Raw genomic sequence first — 22,076 nt, 5'->3', positions numbered from 1 at the left:
GTCTTCTGTTGTCCCCATGTGATTACATGTGTGTGAGGGGAATGTGCACTCACCCAAATTTTCTCTATGTCTGAATATCTATAGAGAGTGAGAGTGAGTGTAACACGGAAAGGGAGACAGAGACAGAGAGACAGAGAGCGAGAGATAGAGAGAGAGAGATGACACAGTCCCTGACTGCGTGATTTTCAAAACGTCCTTCCTTTGATGCAGGGAGAATCGCATCTGGCCACTTACCCAGATACGGACACACACTCACTGATGCACATTTACGCTCGCTCGCTCGCTCTCACACACACACCCACACACCCACCCACCCACCCACCCACCCACCCACCCACCCACCCACACACACACACACACACACACACACACACACACACACACACACACACACACACACACACACACACACACACACACACACACACACACACACACACACACACACACACACACACACACACACACACACACAAACAGACTCACACACATCTACACTTACATAGGACGAGACACTTTTGTTTCCCTGGCAATAGCATGGTGGCACTCAGGAACCAATAAGGATCTTCTCCTACTTGCTTATCAAAATACTGTAGTATACATCAAATTATTAACTACATGATTTAGATCGGAAAGCACATAAATTATTAGACAATTAGATAGGTTTTAGAGCATCTGTAGTCATTGATTACAATCTGAACTCAATTCTTGTGAAAATAAATAATCCAGCTAATTTCCATGTTTCCCTGTATGCTTGTTTTATTTTATTGATTAATAAATCCAATCAAACATCTTACAAAAGAAATGAAAACCATCAGGACACTGACATCATAGCACACTGTTTTACAAAATATTGTTCTGTTGGAGGTTCATATTCACCCAACATACACACAGGTGCTTTTACAAAATGTAAATTAATACTGTACTAAAATTTTGAGAAAATAAAAACATCTAATAAATTAGACATCTAATAAATAGTATATATAATTCAATGGTTCATGTACAAAGCTGAAATAAGATTGTGTTAATAGTTATCTCAAACAATATTTCTTCAGAGAGCAAATCAGAGAAAATAAAGGCAGGTGTGTTTATTATGCAAAAATAGATGTTGAACTACCGATATGAGTAGTAACTAAAATAAAATATTTATACATTTGGGTTCTCTACTATCTATTGTATTTACATTAAAAGTATTGTGGCCTCATTATGTGCAGTGATGGATTTCTTCAACTGTTTTATGCATACATTATGTGTTAATAAACGTGTTCATAAAATACCCAAACATAATTGTCAAAAACTTAACACACAAAGTACATTGCATTTGATTTCAGTCCATAAGTGGATCTTTTGCTCTCCATCACAGGGTCGGAGCACAATCCGACATATGCCAAGTCTTTGGTGCCAACATTGATCCTGCCATTTGATGACTTATGGCGACTTACAGTCAAGGAGGTTGCAGTGTTTAACCGACAGATTGTTGGGGGAGGAGACAGTACTAAAGAGTCCCATATCATTTCAAAGACGCATACATATATTTGCATGCATGTAAATGCACACAAAGTCGTCATGGAATGACTACAATAGATGTTTCTTGTGGAGTTCTGCTTGGGTCAAGGGCCATTACGAAAACCATTTAAACCACTTTAAAACCATATTCACTTTAGACTCGCTGGATTAGCCTATATTTAATTGTAAAACATATTCTGCCTACCTTTTGATTTCAAATAACATAGACCTGTGAATGTAGGGATAGGTTAAGCTAACTGTGTAGTTAAAAAAACAACAATGACATCTAACCCAATCTCTTTTCAGTAACGTAACAGGGTTCCACATTTTGTAGAACATTTTGAGCCATGCTCCAACTACTATTACGGAAGATTTTTTGGTGACAAAACAACCAACATTGTGGATGATAAAATTCAGCGAAAAACTTTTCTCAAAATGCCTTATAAAATGAAAGGAAAACTTATTGAAGTGGCACAGCAGTCATAGACAGGAAACCTCTACATCAAGAGGTGGAGTCGCTTGAATCAGCCAACCATACAGGGTTGTCAGCTATTTGTCACAAAACATAACTGAACAATATAACAGCCCCTACAGTGCTGAACTATGCAAAGGCATTGTGGAGTTACAATAACAAAAATCACAACTTTTCTGGAAACATGGAACATTAGTTGTGAGTCTGACCCCAAAGGGTGTAAAAGCACTTTCAGGATGAAGCAGACCTTGGTAAGGCTGGAAGCCACATTACATATTAGACCCTGTTTGAAAGGAAGCCTGTTGTGAGGGACTTCAGTTTAGTTTTAGCGGGGAGTTACGCTCATATTAGCATGCAGTGAAACAGGCTTACGTTGCTTTTCAACAGTTTGCTTTTATGAAGAAGAGGATGAGGGATCCCAATTATCAAATCTACTGTCATATTCAAGGCGCCAACTACCATCACTAGTGTCAGAGTAGAAATATCTCAACTAGTCCTATGATTTCATAGTGTAAAATTCATGCTCATGGGTATTGCTTGGGAATTAAATATTACATGTACATATACAGTACTTACAGCCAAAAAGTATGCACCAAATGTTTGATAACATTTTTGTAACAGTGCTGTAATTCACTAAGAAATAAACCTCATAAAAATGACTCTTCATGATTTGATTTATTTTTCCATAAGAAACAAATATTTCTAAAATAATCAAAAACCTATCTGGACAGAAGTTAAAAATCTGTTGGTAAAAAAATATTTACGTGGCATACAATATCCTGAGGGTCTTGATTGATCCAGTAAATAATTTAGGTCATAAACAGAGGGTCTGTGTAATAAAGATACATATTGTTATATGTAGCCTCAGACATCCCCTATGTGGAACACAATAAAGATTAGCTGTGGTTTAGTCTCTGGACTGGCAAAGCAAGTCACGTTGTGGTACTATACAGTAGAAGGCCTTTCATTACATTTACATTTAAGTCATTTAGCAGACGCTCTTATCCAGAGCGACTTACAAATTGGTGCATTCACCTTATGACATCCCTCATTTCATTGAGGGCACTGCTCCCCCTGTTGGAAAACAGTACAAATGTCATATTTCAATTCCACAACAATTGCTCAAATTTGCTGTGGCTACAGTGTTGCTACACAGTATGCTCTGTTTCATCAAGTAACAAAGGGAACAAAAACACAAATTCTGAACTTTAAAACCATCCCTTACTTCAATGAGAAGTACTGAGACCTACATAAGGGACATAAGCATGGATATCTAAACTGACAAAATGAGTAAGGCAACAGACAAAATAAGAGAAAAGAAAGTAAAAGTAACTTAGCGGTGACCGTTGTATAATTGAAGACCCCCCTTTTCGTTCTTCTAACCATCTACCATTCAAACCCACCTTCTGCCACCCATGTCCCTGCTCCCACCAAGTTAGTGTTGTGATGAGAAGAGAAAGAAGCTAGAGACGTTGAGACAGGGGATCGGGAGAGGAGATCGGGGCATCTGTTTTCTGCTTGGTGAAGATGCCTGAAATGTAATGACAACCAGTGTGTCAGTTTAGTAGTCAATTTGCACGCAGTTAGTGAGTGGTCCCCTCAGGTTGGGGTGGCCAGAGAGGGTTCAGGGCCGGGCCTCATCAGTGGGAGTAGAACGAGAGGAGAGGGAAGGGACAGGTGCTTAGAGCTGAGAGTCAGCCCCCAGGCTGTTGAGCTCCTCTGGCGAGTGCTTCTCTCCACCAGTGCCAGCCGACTGGCGGAACCCGGCTGAGATCTCATCAAACGTCCGGCCCTTGGTCTCAGGCACCTTGAAGTAGGTGAAGATGAAGAAGCTGAGCAGCAGTATGGTGAAGATGACAAAGACATAAGGGCCACACAACTCCTGTAGGGCGAGACGAAGAGAAGAAGAGAGAACATTGATGACACAGTTTATTAAGCAGTGGGCTCCAAACAAACATGTATTCAAACTACCAGTTCATATATATCAAGATTAGTATTTCTACAACATCTACCATGTTGAGCATCTGACTAACAAGGTTGTGCTCAGTGCTTACCTCTACATACTGGAAGGCCATGCCCACTATGAAGTTGGCAGTCCAGTTGGAGAAGCCAGCAACAGCGAAGGCCGAGGGCCGGGGTCCCTGGGAGAACAGCTCAGCCACAATGAACCAGGGGATGGGACCCGGGCCGATCTCAAAGAACGCCACAAAGGCAAAGATGGCCACAATACTCACGTAGGACATCCATGGCAGCTTGTCCTGATGGAGGACAAACAGGCAGCAGGGGGTTGAACTACTGGTATTCATTCTACATATTACATTAACAAGGACTATTATGAAAACACCAAGTGTTTTTCCTCATTGGTTCCTTATGAGAGCTGCTACCATTATGTGAAGTGTGTTGTAGTTAGGCTAAGTACCAGCAGAGCCAGAGCGATGGTCATCAGGACGGCAGCGCCTGCCATTCCTATCAGCCCCAGCAGGTGGAGAGACCTGCGTCCAGCGCGCTCCACCACAAACAGCTGAGGAACGGAGAGAGGGTTGAGTTATACTGTCTAAACACAAATTAAGTGCATCATGCATCATGTGCACCAAAAATGACACAAACACACCAGTATCTGCTATAGTTACTCACCGACACCACAGTGAAGGCTGTGTTGACCACACCGGCACCAATTGTAGCATAAACAGGCTGAGCAACTCCGGCCTTCTCAAAGATACGGGTAGAGTAGTAGAAAATCTGGAGGAAACCAACAGCATAGTTTAAAGTTACAAAATAGACATGGCAGCATAGGTGTTTGTGTATGTGGTGTGTGTGTTAGGGGTGAGAAGTATGAGAAGTAACTCACAGCGTTGATGCCAGAAAGCTGCTGGGAGAGCTGGAGCATGATAGCGATGAAGATGGGCTGGCGGTAGAGTGGCGAGCGGAACAGCTCTGGGATGGTCACCTTCTTCTCCCTCATCATCTGCCTGGCCTCCTCCTTCATCTCCTGCATGTCTGCACTCACGTCTGTGGTCCCACGCAGCTTCTTCAGGACTGACAGGGACAGAGAGAGAACGGAGGTTACATTACAGTCTGCTAGGGCTGGGTCACTCCATACCTGGTAAATTCAGACAATTCAGGGATGAGTTTAAATTCAACCAATGAATTGAAAATAAGCCATTATTTTCGATTCAGAATTTTTTCAAGTCCTTCAAACTGACAGACCTGAAATTGGCTGAACTGATGACATAAAGCGTGTGAATGTGTGTTTGTGTGTAAATGTACTCTACTCACCAGTTTTGGCCTTGTTCTCCTCGTTGCGGTTGATGAGGAGGAAGCGGGGACTCTCGGGGCAGAAGGGCAGCAGTGCACACTGCGCCAGGGCTGGGATGAAGGTGAAGCCCAGCAGGAAGGGCCACAAAGACGCGTTCCCCATTAAGGCCTCCATGCCAAACACCTGAATCAAAACACATTGTTAGACCACCATCAGATTAAGCCTTCTTGTGCAAACTACCGCCATACCTTACTTATTTGTTAACCTAAAGACGAGCAGCCAGACCGAGCCAGTCTCAGGGATAGCTAACTCTGGAGATCCCTTCGATATATAATAACAATAATATATTCCATTTAGCAGATGTTTTTATCCGAAGAGACTTAGAATCATGCATGCATACATTTTATGTGATCCGGGCAATTAAACCCACTATCCTGAAGTTGCAAGCGCCATGTTCTATCAACTGAGCGGTTAATCCGCTTTTAGTTTTTTTGCATGTTACGTGTGGAATAATCTCCAAAATCAGACATTTTATGATTTGGTGCTTCTAGGGCAATTCAGATGGCTGATTGAGGACATATTTACTGAAACATATATTTATTTTCTATGATTGTGTTCTGTATCTCTGTTTTGCTTTGGTAGTGTATTGATGTGCATATTTTTGTAATTACTGGGCTCATCTGTAAATGAGACCTTGGTCTCAGCCTGACTCCCTGTCAAAATAAAGATACATTTTGTTACGTTACATCCTTATTAAATATATATATATTTTTTTTTAAGTTGTTTATTTTCCTCATCAATCTACACACAATACCCCATCATGACAAAGCAAAAACAGTTTTTTAGAAATGTTTACTAATCTATAAAAAAAAAAATTGAAATATTTCATTTACATAAGTATTCAGACCCTTTACTCAGTACTTTGTTGAAGAACCGTTGGCAGTGATTATAGCCTTGAGTCTTCTTGGGTAGGACACTACAAGCTTGGCACACTTGTATTTGGGGAGTTTCTCCCATTCCTCTCTGCAGATCCTCTAAAGCTCTGTCAGGTTGGATGGGGATGGTCACTACACAGCTATTTTCAGGTCTCTCCAAAGATGTTCGATCGGGTTCAAGTTCGGGCTTTGGCTGGGCCACTCAAGGACATTTAGAGACTTGTCCCGAAGTCACTCCTGCATTGTCTTGGCTGTGTGCTTAGGGTCGTTGTGCTGTTGGAAGGTGAACCTTCACCCCAGTCTGAGGTCCTGAGCGCTTTAGAGCAGGTTTTCATCAAGGATCTCTCTGTACTTTGCTCTGTTCATCTTTCCCTCGATTCTGATAAGTCTCCAGGTCCCTGCAGCTGAAAAACGTCCCCACAGCATGATGCTGCCACCACCATGCTTCACCGTAGGGATGGTGCCAGGTTTCCTCCAGACGTGACGCTTGGCATTCAGGCCAAAGAATTCAATCTTGGTTTCATCAGACCGGAGAATCTCTACCATAAAGGCCTGATTGATGAAGTGCTACAGAGATGGTGTTCCTTCTGGAAGGTTCTCCCAACTCCACAGAGGAACTCTAGAGCTCTGTCAGAGTGACCATCGTGTTCTTGGTCACCTCCGTAACCAAGGTCCTTCTCCCTCGACTGCTCAGTTTGGCCGGACGGCCAGCTCTGGGAAGAGTATTGGTGTTTCCAAACTTCTTCCATTTAAGAACGATGGAGGTCACTCTGTTCTTGGGGACTTTCAATGCTGCAGAACTGTTTTGGCACCCTTCCCCAGATCTGTCCCTCGACACAATCCTGTCTCAGAACTCTACGGAGAATTCCTTCGACCTCATGGCTTGGTTTTTGCTCTGACATGCACTGTAATCTGTGCGACCTTATATAGACACATTTGTACCTTTCCAAATCATGTCCAATCAATTGAATTTGCCACAGGTGGATTTCAATCATGTTGTAGAAACATCTCAAGGATGATCAATGGAAACAGGATGCATAGAGTCTCATAGCAAAGGGTCTGAATACTGTAAATAAGGTTTTTGCTTTGTCATTATAGGTAGTGTGTGCAAATTGCTGAGGATTTGTATTTATTTAATCAATTTTAGAATAAGGCTGTAACGTAACAAAATGTGGAAAAAGTTAAGTTATCTGAATACATTCCGAAGGCACTGTATTATCCATTATTCTCCATATAATATCCCTGTGGCCACTGGCACTGACCTGTGCCATCAGGATGCCCGTGACAATGCCCAGCTGGTGGAGGGTACCCAGGGCTCCTCGAAGGGCAGTGGGGGCAACCTCACCCACGTACATGGGTACAAAGCCAGTTGAGAGGCCGGAGTAAAGTCCCACCACGAAGCGCCCGATGATCAGCATCTCCCACGAGCCACCCATCTTAGAGAAGCCCATGAGAGCAGCGGAGACAAAGGCCAGCACGTTGGCCATGAGCATGGAGTTCCTCCTGTAGGTACCACAGAAATAGTCAATTACAGTCCAATTATTGTACAAACCTTTACATCTCACACATATTAGACAGTACATAGGCCATCCATGTCATATAATCTCACATAACACAGTTGTAAATAAACATTGTAAAGTGAAGTATTTACCTGCCAAAGCGGTTGACAAACAGGCCCACGGAGAAGGAGCCGAAGATACCGCCGACTGAGAAGATGGCGACGGAGACGGACCACAGGGTGGTGAGGGAGGCCTTGTTGATGGGCTCCTTGTAGCGGTCGAACCATGTCTCATTGAGGAACCTCTCAATAACCTAGCAGAGAAGGGAAACGAAACGGTGCCAATGAAATAAATCACAGTCAAATGTTCACTTGTTTTTTTAATTTAAGATTATTGTCCTCATTGCCATTGGCCAAGTGACTGCTGTTTTGGTGTCTGGCCAGTAGATGACGGTGTAGGATTGGATTTCAGGGCCATGTTTCATATGAAAACGTTCTGAACGTTGTAGATAGAATTGCCACAAATAGAGCCGCCATTCTTATTCTACATGTCAGAGATGCATGTTTGTTCTACATAGCATATTTCTATCTGAACGTTCCAAAAAGTTGAGTCATGCTGAACACGCCCCTCATTTTCCTTCAACAAGGAAGTTTATTAAAGAGTGAAGTGTTGGGTTTCAGCCCCTTCCCCCACAGTGACTTATCAGTGTTGATAAAAATACATAAGTCCGCCCAGCTTGTGATGGAAGTTAAGTTGTACAGGCTGGGAAAAATGTGCCCTCTATCTAGCACTTCTAGCACTCAGCACTGAGCCCGGCCTCCTCCTGTCCTCCTCTCCCAAATATCACCGCTGGCTCCTGTCATGTGCTTTGCTGATAGATTATACAATATACTTTTTTACCGATACTTACATAACGCTGAGTGATTCATATAGAACTGATAATGTATGTATAAGTCAGCTGAGGGGTAGGCTGTTCAAGATATGGCATAAGGTATATCATACATTATACAGACCCAGAAAGTTATCCTAATTATTCTCCAAAGAAGTGATGACAAATCTAATATAGCCTAGCCTAGTCAGCCTAACACTGTTAATACTGTCCAATCAAATAAACATTCTTACAGATAGAGAATGGCTGGTGTCTGACTCAAGACCTTGCAAGCACCTGTCCACAATGAAATACACTGTTCATTCATGACCGTTGACCCTGCTCTGATTAAAGTGTTACTGCCTCTGTGGACTCCTGGCTGGGCAGGCAGTCAGGTCTGTCTGTGCTACAAGGTGCTCAATTTGGAGCGGGCAGAAAGGCAGAAGGACAAACAGGACAGCAGCCCAGGGCCCTTGAGAAACCTAATCTAATCAGTGCTGCACTCTTTAGAGCGGAGGGCCTGCGTCACAACAACCAGCATCACTCCATCTCTAATCATAGAGAAAGAGAGAGAGGGAGAGAGGGGGAGGTGGGTTGGGGATAATCTAGGGTTTCCATATACAGTAGTAATGCTGTTCTCACATTTACCCTAAATTTGGATGTGTCTCTATGTTCAGCAACACTGTCGTTTCTGTGAACACTCCCCTGCACTCTGTATGTTGCTCCTAAACAGCTGTGGCATGGTGTGGCATTACTGAGCATGTGTCAGTGTGCTTACAGTATTAGTGTTTTATTAGAATTTTTCTTTCACTTTGACATTGCAGAGTATTTTGTGTAGACTGTTGACAAAAAATGGCAATTAAATAAATGTTAATCCCACTTTGTAACACAACAAAATGTGGAAAAAGTAAAGGGGTGTGAATACTTTCTGAAGGCACTGTATGCAGTAATCAATATCAGTAGTACTATAAAATAATGTAAAACAGTGCTGGATCACGGACAACAATGGCAGCGCAAGGTAGCCACTTAAGACATAATGACAGACAGATGGGTGTGTGTAATGGAGCAATAAGTTGTCTCCTGAGAGAGGAACACCAGGACAGAAGTAAACTCAGACTGCAGATTAGTGGGATGAAGGGACATGTCCACAGAGCCCTCATTTGCCAAAGTTAAGGTAGAGGGCCTGTGTGTCCCGTGTATCTAGAGTAGAGGCTGACCAATATGTTTTTAGGGGTCCGATACGAATTCATTTTTTGGGGGGGGACAAAACTTACCGATACCGCTATATCTGCTGATATACTGTTTCACGCCGGGGAAATTAAAAACTAAACAACTGTCCAAGAAATATGCTTCAAATGTTGATTTCTTACATAGTGACAATAATGACATATCATGAGAATGGACGCAAGTGTTCAGATAAGCATTAGATTCATGTTTATCATCCTATTTATTGAATATCAGTTATCAGTGGAATTTTCGTCCGATACTGATATAGCAGTAAAAGGCCAATATGTAAGGGATACATTACCTTGGAAATAATGGACAACACAGCGGGGCGAGTCCCTTTGCAGAGTTCCTTTTTCCAAGGTAATGTACAGAATGGTGGTGTTTATCCCGCTTATACCACAATTGCCAAAGAAAACAATACTTAAGCACACATTTACCGGTAAAAACAAAAATATATATATTTTCATTTCTATAAGCAAATTCATACTTTCTCATCATTTGGTTGCTCTCATCATTCAGCAAAGTAGCTGCATTTATGTTTATTTAAGCCATTTTCTATTGACATTCATTTCGATCATCCATAACAATGAGCTGATGATGCCCCCGTTTTGCCTGGCATAGCTAGAAAAGTTGGCCTTCTCATCAGGACACTTGTTGACACTGACTGCAAGTTACAAGGAGATCGCACTGCATATCAAACACCAGGCTTGAAGCTAGCTAAATAGTTTGTTGCTAGTAAAAGTGCCAATATGACAACCGAATTCTAAAATATCAGTTGCTGAAATCAGCTGGTCAAACTAGAAACATGTGGGAGCATTTGACAACTTTAGTGGCGGAGGGCAGAGGAGAAATGTATGTTCATCACTCACCACGTCAGGTCATCAGACGCTCCCCCAAAAATATGTCTCTGCAAAAACAAATCAATGCTAGTAAGCCAGCTATTTGTTTTCCTTGTTGGACCTGCGTTTATAATCTATTACATTTTAGCTTGTGTGGTTGTTGGATTAGATTTCTGCAACTTTGTAGCAAGTACTGTCTGCATGTGTAGGTGGATATTGCGTCATGATTGCAAGGTGTTCTGATATCTTTTCAAACTTTTCCACGTTATCTGGTTTGTATCCATTCTAGTATGCCCTTCTAGCCAATCAGAAACAAGTATTCAACAATGCTGTGGTATAACAGTTGATAGTATTGGTAAACCGGTATATCGGTCGGGCTCTAGTATCCGGGCAACAAGGCACCTGGAACTTTGAGCAGAGCTGAGCGCCACAAGGTTTGTTCAGACAAAGAGAAATACTGTGTGTGGCTTAGCCCTTTTACCTAAACTAAGAGATTCTTATGGACCACATGACCAAACATCCCCAGACTATTGTGAGCTTTCAGTAAACAAGACCATTCTGTAGAGTTAGCACCTACAGTAAAAAGCTGTCCAGGGGATACACTTACATGTGCAACAGTATGAAGGAGTAGGGTCAAAGAAACGTGTTTAAGTTAATGGAAAAGAGGTTCATTTAATTGATGGAGTCAGATCTCACTGAGAGCTCCTAAATTATGTTTCCTTTAACGGAGTGAGTAGCACTCTCCTGGCTTTCTCCTCACCTACAGTCTGGCAGGCCCTTTTGGGGCATGGAAACACTCCTTTACACATGAATCACATCACAGAGGTCCTCGCACGGAGAGAGCCTTGGACGAGATAGGCCTACGTCGAGTTATTATTACCCCCCTTCTTTTCACGTGTTGCAGGGAACATATTGTCTGGCCTAGACAGGCATAGGGGCAGTCCTGTCTGGGAAAAGGTGTCAGTGACGATTTGAAAACGGTGTCGTTGGGATAAATATAGACAAGCCTTCCACGCCCAATTCCGATCAGACACATCAGCACCCACCTCCCCACCCAATCTCATCCCTATGGACTCACCTTCTGAGGGGCGTTGATGACACCTGTGTTGTAACCGAACTGCAGTGAGCCAATCACCGCTGCTCCTACTGTCAGCATCAACTGGAAGGTTACTTGCTGCAAAGAGACAGGAGAGAGAGTCAGTTAGAAATCACCTATTCTCCAAATCTTGAAGGTACCTGGAGTTGACAGGCTTATTGTCTTATGATAACAAATCTGTAGGCGAAGTTATCCCACTGATGCCATTCCATATAGGCCTAGGCAAGATAGGCCTTTAGGAATATTTTGAGTGAAAACCTAGGTACAGTACTGTAAGGGTTAATCAACTTAGTTTTACAATAACCATTGACTTCATCCTGTTCTACTAGTTAGACAAGTAATTTCACTATGAACACCCTGAAGAGTGACAAGCACAATGTCCTGATTCTCCTGACTCGTGTTCTTTGTATGGACCTTCTGTGTTGTTTTGACTGCACATCACTTTAATGAATGTGGCCCTGGTAATGTTTTAGTTCCTAAATGCTTTTCGTTCTCCTCCAAAATGTAAAAAGACTTGCCTAACTTGAGCTGCAGTTTCCGTAGAATGGGCTAGTATCCGACTTTGTGCAATAGGTGGTTGTACTGCCCCAAATGTGTGTGATAGTGATGCAACTTACAAGAAGGCAACCTAGCCTCAGTCCAAGCAGACAGGAGGAGAGAGTTCATCATCAAACTGTCCACCTCAGGTGGTTGACTGTAAATATTGGTGCATTAGGATAATGTGTCCACACCCAGCTCTCTCAGAAGAATGGTGGTTTAGTCCCAGGCATTGTTCTTGTTCCGGTTAGTTCTAAAAATCATTTAGGAACCCCAAGGCAGGCAGAGATTATCCTCATGCCATCAAATTAACACTCACACATAATCCTTTTCAGATGAGCCATTATGCCACTTTCACATTTCATGTAGTGTATCTGTGGCTAAGTCAGTATTGTAGGCATATTGGGGTTTAGGCTACCCATGAGTCGATTTTTTTGAGTTGGTTACAATCGTGTGGAGAAGAGGTATGTGGGTTACTGGTAATGGGAGTTTTCCACTGTTTGGGTGTTGTCTGTATCTGTGGTGATGTTTTGGTAGTGACATGGCTGTTCTGTTAAAGTTAGAGTTAGCCTTAGTGGTTCACACCAGTTGTGATGGCAGCTGAGATCCTCTTTCTTACTCAACACTCTACTTGTTGTGATGTGACTATATTGGGATTCCAAACTTAAAGACAGTGTAGTTATGACAAGATCCCACATGTCTGTAAAATGTGTGTGAAAGTGAACCATCCCAAAACTACGACATATAGGCTTTAACACATTGTTACAAAAAGCACTCAACTATATAAACTAAGATATTGAACTTTCGTGATTTCAGAGTTGCGTCATTGGTTGTTATAGCCTACATGTGTTTCTTATTCATGGGTTAAACTAGGCCCACTAGCAGGACTATCTGATAGGGAAAAGGGTTTATATAAGGCAGATTTTAAGGGCAGTAGTGATATAAGCCTAACTCCCTTCAAATATTTGTTGAGAAGAAATACTCAAGGCTATTCTAAACAAAAGGGGAGGAATAACATGTTTGTGAATTCTGAGATTCTTGCCTGAGGGTATGAAGAGGGTAGGAAGCTAGAACGTTTGGAAACACTCACTGCACAGTGTAGCTCAGTAATAGAGACCCAAAAAAGGGCAGGCCTGAAAGTTTTGTGGGCCCACCCCACAGTAGCAGGTTGACCAATAAGGTTCCACACAATCAATGAGTAGATGGGGTTCAACGAGTGCATCACTGGGTTGTTATAACCAGCCCAAGTACAGGATGTGAACACACACCACACACAAATACACATGTTCAGGAATCCAGAAGTTTTAAAGCTGTTGGCTAGGTTCTTAAAGGAGCCATGCTTCCTTTCAGTGAACCAGTTATGTCATTCTTATATAGACAATAACTCACTTTTGTAAAAACACCAGTTTCGAAATTAGCAAGAGACACAGTCTTCCTTCAACACCACACTCATAGGCTACCTCTTGTTCCCTCAAAAGATGTGCAAGTTTTAAATGGCCACTACTTGAGTGAGTCTGGGACCCTTTAACACAGCCAAACTGGTTTGCAAATACTCCATAAATATGGAACCTCACTGGAGGGTGTGTTTGGATGTGTGTGTGTGTGTGTGTGTGTGTGTGTGTGTGTGTGTGTGTGTGTGTGTGTGTGTGTGTGTGTGTGTGTGTGTGTGTGTGTGTGTGTGTGTGTGTGTGTGTGTGTGTGTGTGAGGAACTATGAAACACTCCTCTGTGACATTGCGTTTCAACTACATACCAGTGTGTAGAGGGAGACCATGCCTTCCCCCTGGCTTAAACACACACACAAACACACACAATGCAAGGAGGAAGAGTTAGGGCAGATCTTGTGTTCTATGCAATCAGAAAACATTCCAGTGTGTCCTTCCTGGAGGGGGATGGTCATGTATCATTTACCTAGGAAACAATGAAGTCACACCCTTCAGCTCGGAGATGGTTGTCGCAGCCTTCCAGACTAATACTGGCCCTTTAAACACATAATGTCACCATCTTTGTAAAACAGCTGGCGCCACCAACCGCGTTAACATTCCTGCTAAAGATGTATTAATTTGCATTAAAATGTTTACTTTGAGTCTTTTGATTAGTTAAGCTATACAAAAAGACCTTATTATCACATGATGACTGATGACTCATGCCCATGTTCAATACGGAACTAAATGTACTGGTTATATAATAAAACAACAACATTGTCAATGAAAACAGCTTTCATTGAGACAACAAAATCAGGAGAGTTTAACTGGCATACCGACAGCATACAAAATCTCTTACCATTTTTAGAACGTGTTTATGTTAACATTTTCCTGGTTCTGTCAGCGCAACCGAACCTCCATGCAAATAAATCTCCTTCTCCTCAGGAGTGAGTCTGTGAATTTCTGTCCAGTCACAGTGATGTGGCTGGCGTATTGTTGACTGTGGCTTTAGGCCTAGTTGGTTATAATTGAATTCATCTAACTTGGTAAAACACACATTGAATATTTAGATATACAACCTTTATCCAAAAAAGTGTTTTGCATGATTACAATCAACGTTTACGTTTCAGGTCTGCCTCATCTAATGCCTCATCGGTGAAACCTCTTCACATCGATGTGATGCATGAGATCTTCTGGGCTTGAGCAAACATCTAAAGTGATCATTCAGCCTGTCCCTTGAGCAACAGTTTACTCAACAAAGTTCAATGGTTAAATTCTTGGAGGTAGTTAGGTAAATGAGATCTACTTCATAAGATTAACACAAGCAGTCCATTAAGGAAACACTGACGCAGGAGCCAGTGTATACTGCACCGATGAATGACGATGGTGAGACTGTTCTTAAAAGGAACGAGGAACAGGGATTGGACCAAAGTTGTATGTAGAGTTGTGAGAGTCAATTCCAAGTGTAAGATAGAACCTTTTTTCACATAAGCACTTTGTTGCCTAATGTCTGTGACCAAAGCCCTAAAGCAGACACTACTGGTTTTTGGAGGATGTCTGGTGAAATAGAATTACTTCCTGCTCTGTAATGTTTACAGCCACATCTTCCCTGTAAGTGACACCTATAACGCAATAGTTTAGTTCCAATTCTAGAATTGTCAGTGGTCCCTCTCTTCTAACACCCTAGCCTCTTCTAAAATGACTGCTGGTACACGGTGCATCATATTGAGTGATAGTCTGTGAGTAAACTGTCGTGGACAGATCTACGTAAACATAACTGGTATCGTAGAATCTGTCTGGAAGGAATGGGATGCCTGGGATAATGAGCAGCAGTAGTTCCGGTGTTTGGCTTTTTTCATCACTGGTTATTTGGACAAATCCTTCTTTATGTAATTTATCTTTGTTTCATAGTGTTGTTTTTTTCGTCTTTTTATTCAGTTTAGTCACATGATTTCTCAATTTGCAGTACGTTTACCCATCAGTTGTGCAATAAGACAGATTCTGACATTCCTTTTGCCTCATCCCTCTCAACTAGAGGTCGACCGATTATGATTTTTCAATGCCGATACCGATATCCGATTATTGGAGGGCCAAAAAAAGCAGATACTGATTAATCGGCCGATTTTATTTATTTATTTGTAATAATGACAATTACAACAATACTGAATGAACACTTTTATTTTAACTTAATATAATACATCAATAAAATCAATTTAGCCTCAAATAAATAATGAAACATGTTCAATTTGGTTTAAATAATGCAAAAACAAAGTGTTGGATAAGAAAGTAAAAGTGCAATATGTGCCATGTAAAAAAAGCTAACGTTTAAGTTCCTTGCTCAGAACATGAGAACATATGAAAGCTGGTGGTTCCTTTAACACGAGTCTTCAATATTCCCAGGTAAGAAGTTTTAGGAAGTAGTTATTATATGAGTTATAGGACTATTTCTCTCTATACCATTTGTATTTCATATACCTTTGACTATTGGATGTTCTTATAGGCACTTTAGTATTGCCAGTGTAACAGTATAGCTTCCGTTCCTCTCCTCGCCCCTACCTGGGCTCGAACCAGGGACACATCGACAACAGCCACCCTCGAAGCATCGTTACCCATCGCTCCACAAAAGCCGCGAGTTGATAGGCTTGAAGCACAGCGAATAGCTGCTGGCAAACGCACAAAAGTGCTGTTTGAATGAATGCTTACGAGCCTGCTGCTGCCTACCACCGCTGCTCTATCAAATATCAAATCATATACTTAATTATAACATAATAACACACAGAAATAGGAGCCTTAGGTCATTAATATGGTCAAATCCGGAAACTATCATTTCGAAAACAAAACGTTTATTCTTTCAGTGAAATACGGAACCGTTCCGTATTTTATCTAACGGGTGGCATTCATAAGTCTAAATATTCCTGTTACATTGCACAACCTTCAATGTTATGTCATACTTACGTAAAATTCTGGCAAATTAGTTCGCAACGAGCCAGGCAGCCCAAACTGTTGCATATACCCTGACTCTGCGTGCAATGAACCCAAGAGAAGTGACACAATTTCCATAATTTAATATTGCCTGCTAACCTGGATTTCTTTTAACTAAATATGCAGGTTTAAATAAATATACTTCTGTGATTTGATTTTAAGAAAGGCATTTATTGTTTATGGTTAGGTACATTCGTGCAACGATTGTGCTATTTTCGCAAATGCGCTTTTGTTAAATCATCCCTCGTTTGGCGAAGTTGGCTGTCTTTGTTAGGAAGAAATAGTCTTCACGCAGTTCGCAACGAGCCAGGTGGCCCAAACTGCCGCATATACCCTGACTCTGTTGCACAGAACGCAAGAGAAGTGACACAATTTCCTTAGTTAAAAGAAAGTCATGTTAGCAGGCAATATTAACTAAATATGCAGGTTTAAAAATATATACTTGTGTATTGATTTTAAGAAAGGCGTTGATGTTAATGGTTAGGTACACATTGGTGCAACGACAGTGCTTTTTTCGCGAATGCGCTTGTTAAATCACCCGTTTAGCGAAGTAAGCTATGATTCAATGATAAATTAACAGGCACCGCATCGATTATATGCAACACAGGACAAGCTAGATAAACTAGTAATATCATCAACCATGTGTAGTTAACTAGTGATTATGTTAAGATTGATTGTTTTTTATAAGATACGTTTAATGCTAGCTAGCACCTTACCTTGGCTCCTTGCTGCACTCGCATAACGCAGTCTCCTCGTGGAGTGCAATGTAATCAGCCATGATCGGTGTCCAAAAATGCCGATTACCGATTGTTATGAAAACTTGAAATCGGACCTAATTAATAGGTCGACCTCTACTCTCAACTATACAATTTTTTAATTCCTCATCCATCCACAGGGATTTAACATTTAACATTACAGGCATTTTCTTAATGGGTGCATGCTTATCAATCACTGGGATAAGCAATTTCATAAATGTGTCAAGTACAACATCTGGTGCTCCTCATTACACACCACGGACCAACAAATATTCTTTACATCAACATAGGAATCACTACAAAACGTATTGTATGACCTCTTATATTAGGCCCAGCCTTTGGAACTTTGGTCTTCCTAGATATGGCTACTATATTGTGATCATTACATTCAATGGATTTGGATACTGCTTTAAAGCAAATTTCTGTTGCATTAGTAAAGATGTGATCAATACATGTTGATGATTTCTCTCCTGTGCTGTTTGTAACTACCCTGGTAGGTTGACTGATAACGTGAACCAGGTTGCAGGCACTGGTAACAGTTTGAAGCTTTCCAGGTTGCAGGTACTAGTTAGTCTGAAGCTTTTTCTTGAGTGGGCAGCCTGATGAAAGCCAGTCAATATTTAAATCAACCAGAAAATATACCTCTCTGTTTATATCACATACATTATCGAGCATTTCACACATGATATCCAGATACTGTTAGTACTTGGTGGTCTACAGCTGCTTCCCACCAGAATGGGCTTAGGTGAGGCAGATGATCCTGGAGACATTTTACTTCAACAGTATTTAACATGAGATCCTCTCTAAGTTTTACAGGAATGTGGTTCTGAATATAAACAGCAACACCTCCTCCTTTGGCATTTCTGTCTTTTCTGTAGATGTTATAACCATGTATTGCTATCACTGTATTATCAAAGGTATTATCTAAGTGAGTTTCAGAGATTGTCAGAATCTTTTACTTGCAAATGATTGTTTCCTGAACCTTGTTCTTAAACAACATATGTTAACGTGGGCTATTTTTAGCACTTTCTGGGAGACTTGATTGTTTTCATTGATTTACTGGGAAGCTTAGCAGAGGCAGACATGCTCATGTTATTTATGTTAGTGCAGGGTGAACTGCACACAGTGGTCTTCCTACTAAGGCACACCGCCTCAGTGCTAACAGTATAACTCTGGTTCATAGACCCATGATTACTGCATGCAATAGCTGTGGGATCAGCAGAGCCATTCGGGGAGGTAAGAGGAACATAACTTATGTTACTTACATTGTGTCTTCCAATGCCCCTAGGATAATGTACATTTGCTGAAGCACTATGACAACTCAGCAACACAATGGTAGGGATTAACTGAGCTGGGCTTGGGTCATGGTGTTAAACATACATTGAGGTCAATGGATAGACTGGGTGGTAGGCATGCAGACAGACTGTTGTCAGACTGTCTGATACTAGACATACGTGTGTATTTAAGATCCATCTCATTTCCCACTGATCCTGGTGCAAGAGTTGGTTCAAACCTAACACAATCTCAGATACAGTACAGCTCTCAGGAGAACAAGAGAATGGGCCTTACAGATATAACCAAACTCTCCTTCACATGAATAGCAATTAGCAGAGAGGTCAGTACAGTGTGTACAATGCCTTCCACTTCTTCTAGGAAACTAATTAGGCTCTACGTTTGTGCCAGTTTCAATTACAGCATTCCCAGATCTCTTAATCCCATATTTTATAGAAAAGAGTCATTAGGCCTCATTAGAACAAACAGACTGACACATACATTAAAGGGCATACTGAAAGGGCAGTCATGCAGAGGGAAATACAGCTAGTGGACCGTCTTGAAGGAAGGCAGTAGATTGAGTGGAATTAAGCTTTTAGAAGGAAGGAACTGAATGCCGGCTTTGGGCTTAATCAAAAGCCTAAACTGTCAGCTCTGCCAAAAATGTAACTGTTTCTTAGAGAGTTATTCCAGTCAACACAGACCAGGTCAACTGTATGCTTGACCCCAATTACCTTGTTTCTTACCCAAGAAAAAAAGAGGCCTCCACTGAACTAAAAACAAAGCCTATTGTTTAGAGTCGAGCTCTGAAAGGACTCACAATTTGTGCCCTAACTGCCCATGAATTCAGTCATGTTTTGATTGTTATGCTTTGCGCAGGAGGGGAAAAGCCCTATTAGTTGAATGCTTGTTATCTAGTCTATAAAGGGAACAAAGATGTTAGACGGTATTGTTATTTGGAGAGAGGAAGTTTAACAGCCACTAGGTGAGCAGTCAAACAGGAGAGGTGTCTATCTGAACAGGTGTATCAAAATGAGATCAAAAGGTACAGACAAATGGGCCAGAATATCATGTGTGCTCAGAGGTGAGTATGGACAAATGCTTAATATTATGCACACATGATTGAACCATGGCTGGTGACAGCTTGATGGCTTTTTGGCTGTTAATTTTCAACCACACCCTGGGTCACCAATACCTGGTTCCACCTACACGCTGACTGCACCTTCCTTGCCCTGCTGCACACACCCAAAGATCATAAAACCAGCCCGGTATGAAAATCCCAACCACGAGATGCTGATTAATAACACGCTCAGCGCGGTATTAGCATGGACGCACGCTCAAAGCTCAAACTGCCTGTCGAAAGCAAAACACTAGCCTAATGGGAATTATGGCTTTGACCCCCTGGTGTTTTCCTACTGTGAGTATTCCCCTGTTCGGACCGCCCCTGGCCATCTGCAGTCCTGGTATCTGTGGGAACAGAACAGGACCATTCCCATCACGTCCATGACATAGCTTTCCAGCTGAGTCCCAGGAAATCACACAGCTCTTCCAAACCAAAAAAGGGGATACAGAAAAATAACAATTTACATGTTCACCATATCAACCAAATGTAAACTGTAACTGGGAGGGACTTTGAAGTTGTTAGGGGGTTACCTAACCACACAGGATCAGCGGTAAGAGTCAGCCATATCAGAGACCAGATGAGTCACGTCTCTTCCTTTTACTACTGTAAACCAACAATGAGCAAATGTTACATTGGACAAATAAAGAATAAAATAAGTGAAGACCTCATATACTGTGATAAAACAGATCATCTCAATCTAGACTTTAATGTGCTGCCTTCCTGTGAGTAATGGCATCATGCTTACATGATACAGGCATGATGTCAACAGAGGGGGATGCAGGTTTATTAGCCAGGATACAGGTATGTTATAATCTTTAAAAAGGGATTATGAATAGCAAATTAGGGGCCACACACGTAGGCATACCCCACGATACGATTTGATGCTGTCGCGCATGCTTCATTTCCCCAGCAGCCGGATATCCCACTGCGTCCAAATATGCTGGTGAGCAGCACAGCGCACATGGTTTACATTTCAATTGAATGAAACAATGAAATGGTGAGTTAGCCAGTGTAACTTCTTGAAAAAAAAATCTTACCATTCTGAACCCATTGACATTAACAAGCTAACCCAACCAGTTTTTCAGACAAGCTAGCTTGTCCCTTTCTCTCTCTCTCTCTCTCTCTCTCTCACAGAGCCACAGACAGACACACAAACACACCGTTTTGTATATTGGTTTCTAAGAATGCTTCTAACTAGTCGTTAGCCTCACTTAAGAGTCACAATTACCTTGCCGCCCGAATCCATCGCCGCAGCGTGGCTTGTCGATATTATTGCTGGCAATCTTTAAAGACTTTAAAGACTTAGTTTGGGTAACTTCCGCGGGTCTTCTTTTGGCTCAGATGACGTGTCTCATTTTAACAGATTCCCGTTTAAAAAAATATGACTGATACAATATGTCATAAAAAATAGTAGCTTCTTTATTTTCAGAGTAATTCTTTGTTTCCAAAATGACTTCAGTTCATCTTGTTTATTCCCCCTGTGTTATTTCTGCCATGAGCTCAAAACTTCAGATTAATTATGTCCCAAAGTTTTCTTGGGTTTTTGAAGTAGTTCGTTCTTCGAGTAGCCTACAGACTGCTCTTTAGGGAAATAAGACCGTGAATATATGTCCTCTAGTCCGACTACAGTGATTGGCTGACGCGAGAGTTTAGTTCGGCCCATGAAGGTGTGTAGGAGGCAGGTTTCTATCTCTGAACTTCTATTGGTTAAACGTGCACCGCTTTCACGAGGTTCCGACATTAATTCCGAATAGTGTCACGTCGTTGTGTTCAAGAAATAGGGTAGGTAGTTGTGTTAAGCACATCCTCCTTAACACTGATACATTTTCTGGTGTTATTACAATTTGGTGGAGGCGCGAGCCATGTAATAACATGGTTATTATTATACTGGTCCGACGCATGCATCAAGGGGGCGCAAATTTACCCACCATTGCTGATAGTTTTAGTTCATGGCGTGAAATGACACTGAGAGTGGATGATGCGCCACCTTTTCATCTAATTTGCAACCCCCAAGTAGGCTATTTATAGGCTAACGTGATCTCGCCTACTATAAGGATAGCATCTCCATACTTAATAATTGCTCTCAGTACTTTATCCCAATACTAACAGAGAACAGGTAGCCCAGGCCTTCTAATGATAACTTTGAAGGACAGCCCTGATTATTAGGCACACACAAAAAAGCATCTAGTCAGTCATCCTTTGTTTCTCAGCATCTTGCTGTATCCCTGTGTGTTCAGTCCTTCATAAACAATGTTTCAAACATCCAACATCTGATCTTTGACCAAC

At 41.6% G+C, this 22,076-nt stretch overlaps 1 protein-coding gene across 1 annotated transcript; it reads right to left on the bottom strand.

Annotated features, from left to right (window-relative positions):
- Nucleotides 1-741: 741 nt before the first annotated feature.
- Nucleotides 742-21,388, bottom strand: LOC129815135 (solute carrier family 2, facilitated glucose transporter member 1-like). The gene is made up of 10 exons (XM_055868542.1): nucleotides 21,019-21,388; nucleotides 11,681-11,776; nucleotides 7,821-7,981; nucleotides 7,432-7,672; nucleotides 5,255-5,417; nucleotides 4,827-5,014; nucleotides 4,613-4,717; nucleotides 4,398-4,499; nucleotides 4,033-4,236; nucleotides 742-3,860 (listed from the first exon to the last, which is right to left on the bottom strand). Exons 1-10 carry the CDS (start codon nucleotides 21,034-21,036, stop codon nucleotides 3,660-3,662), a joined length of 1,479 nt encoding a protein of 492 aa, XP_055724517.1. The 5' UTR covers nucleotides 21,037-21,388; the 3' UTR covers nucleotides 742-3,659.
- Between the last annotated feature and the right edge of the window lie 688 nt (nucleotides 21,389-22,076).

The sequence above is a fragment of the Salvelinus fontinalis genome, chromosome 18, assembly GCF_029448725.1.
Source record: "Salvelinus fontinalis isolate EN_2023a chromosome 18, ASM2944872v1, whole genome shotgun sequence".
Lineage (NCBI taxonomy): Eukaryota > Metazoa > Chordata > Actinopteri > Salmoniformes > Salmonidae > Salvelinus > Salvelinus fontinalis.
This window is presented reverse-complemented; position numbering and strand designations above follow the sequence as displayed.

Excerpts from the sequence above, each read along its gene's own strand:
- LOC129815135 (XM_055868542.1), bottom strand. Across the intron at positions 7,982-11,680 it reads TCATCAACGCCCCTCAGAAG|GTTATTGAGAGGTTCCTCAA; the intron begins GTGAGTCCATAG and ends CTTCTCTGCTAG. Across the intron at positions 4,718-4,826 it reads AGCTTTCTGGCATCAACGCT|ATTTTCTACTACTCTACCCG; the intron begins GTGAGTTACTTC and ends GGTTTCCTCCAG.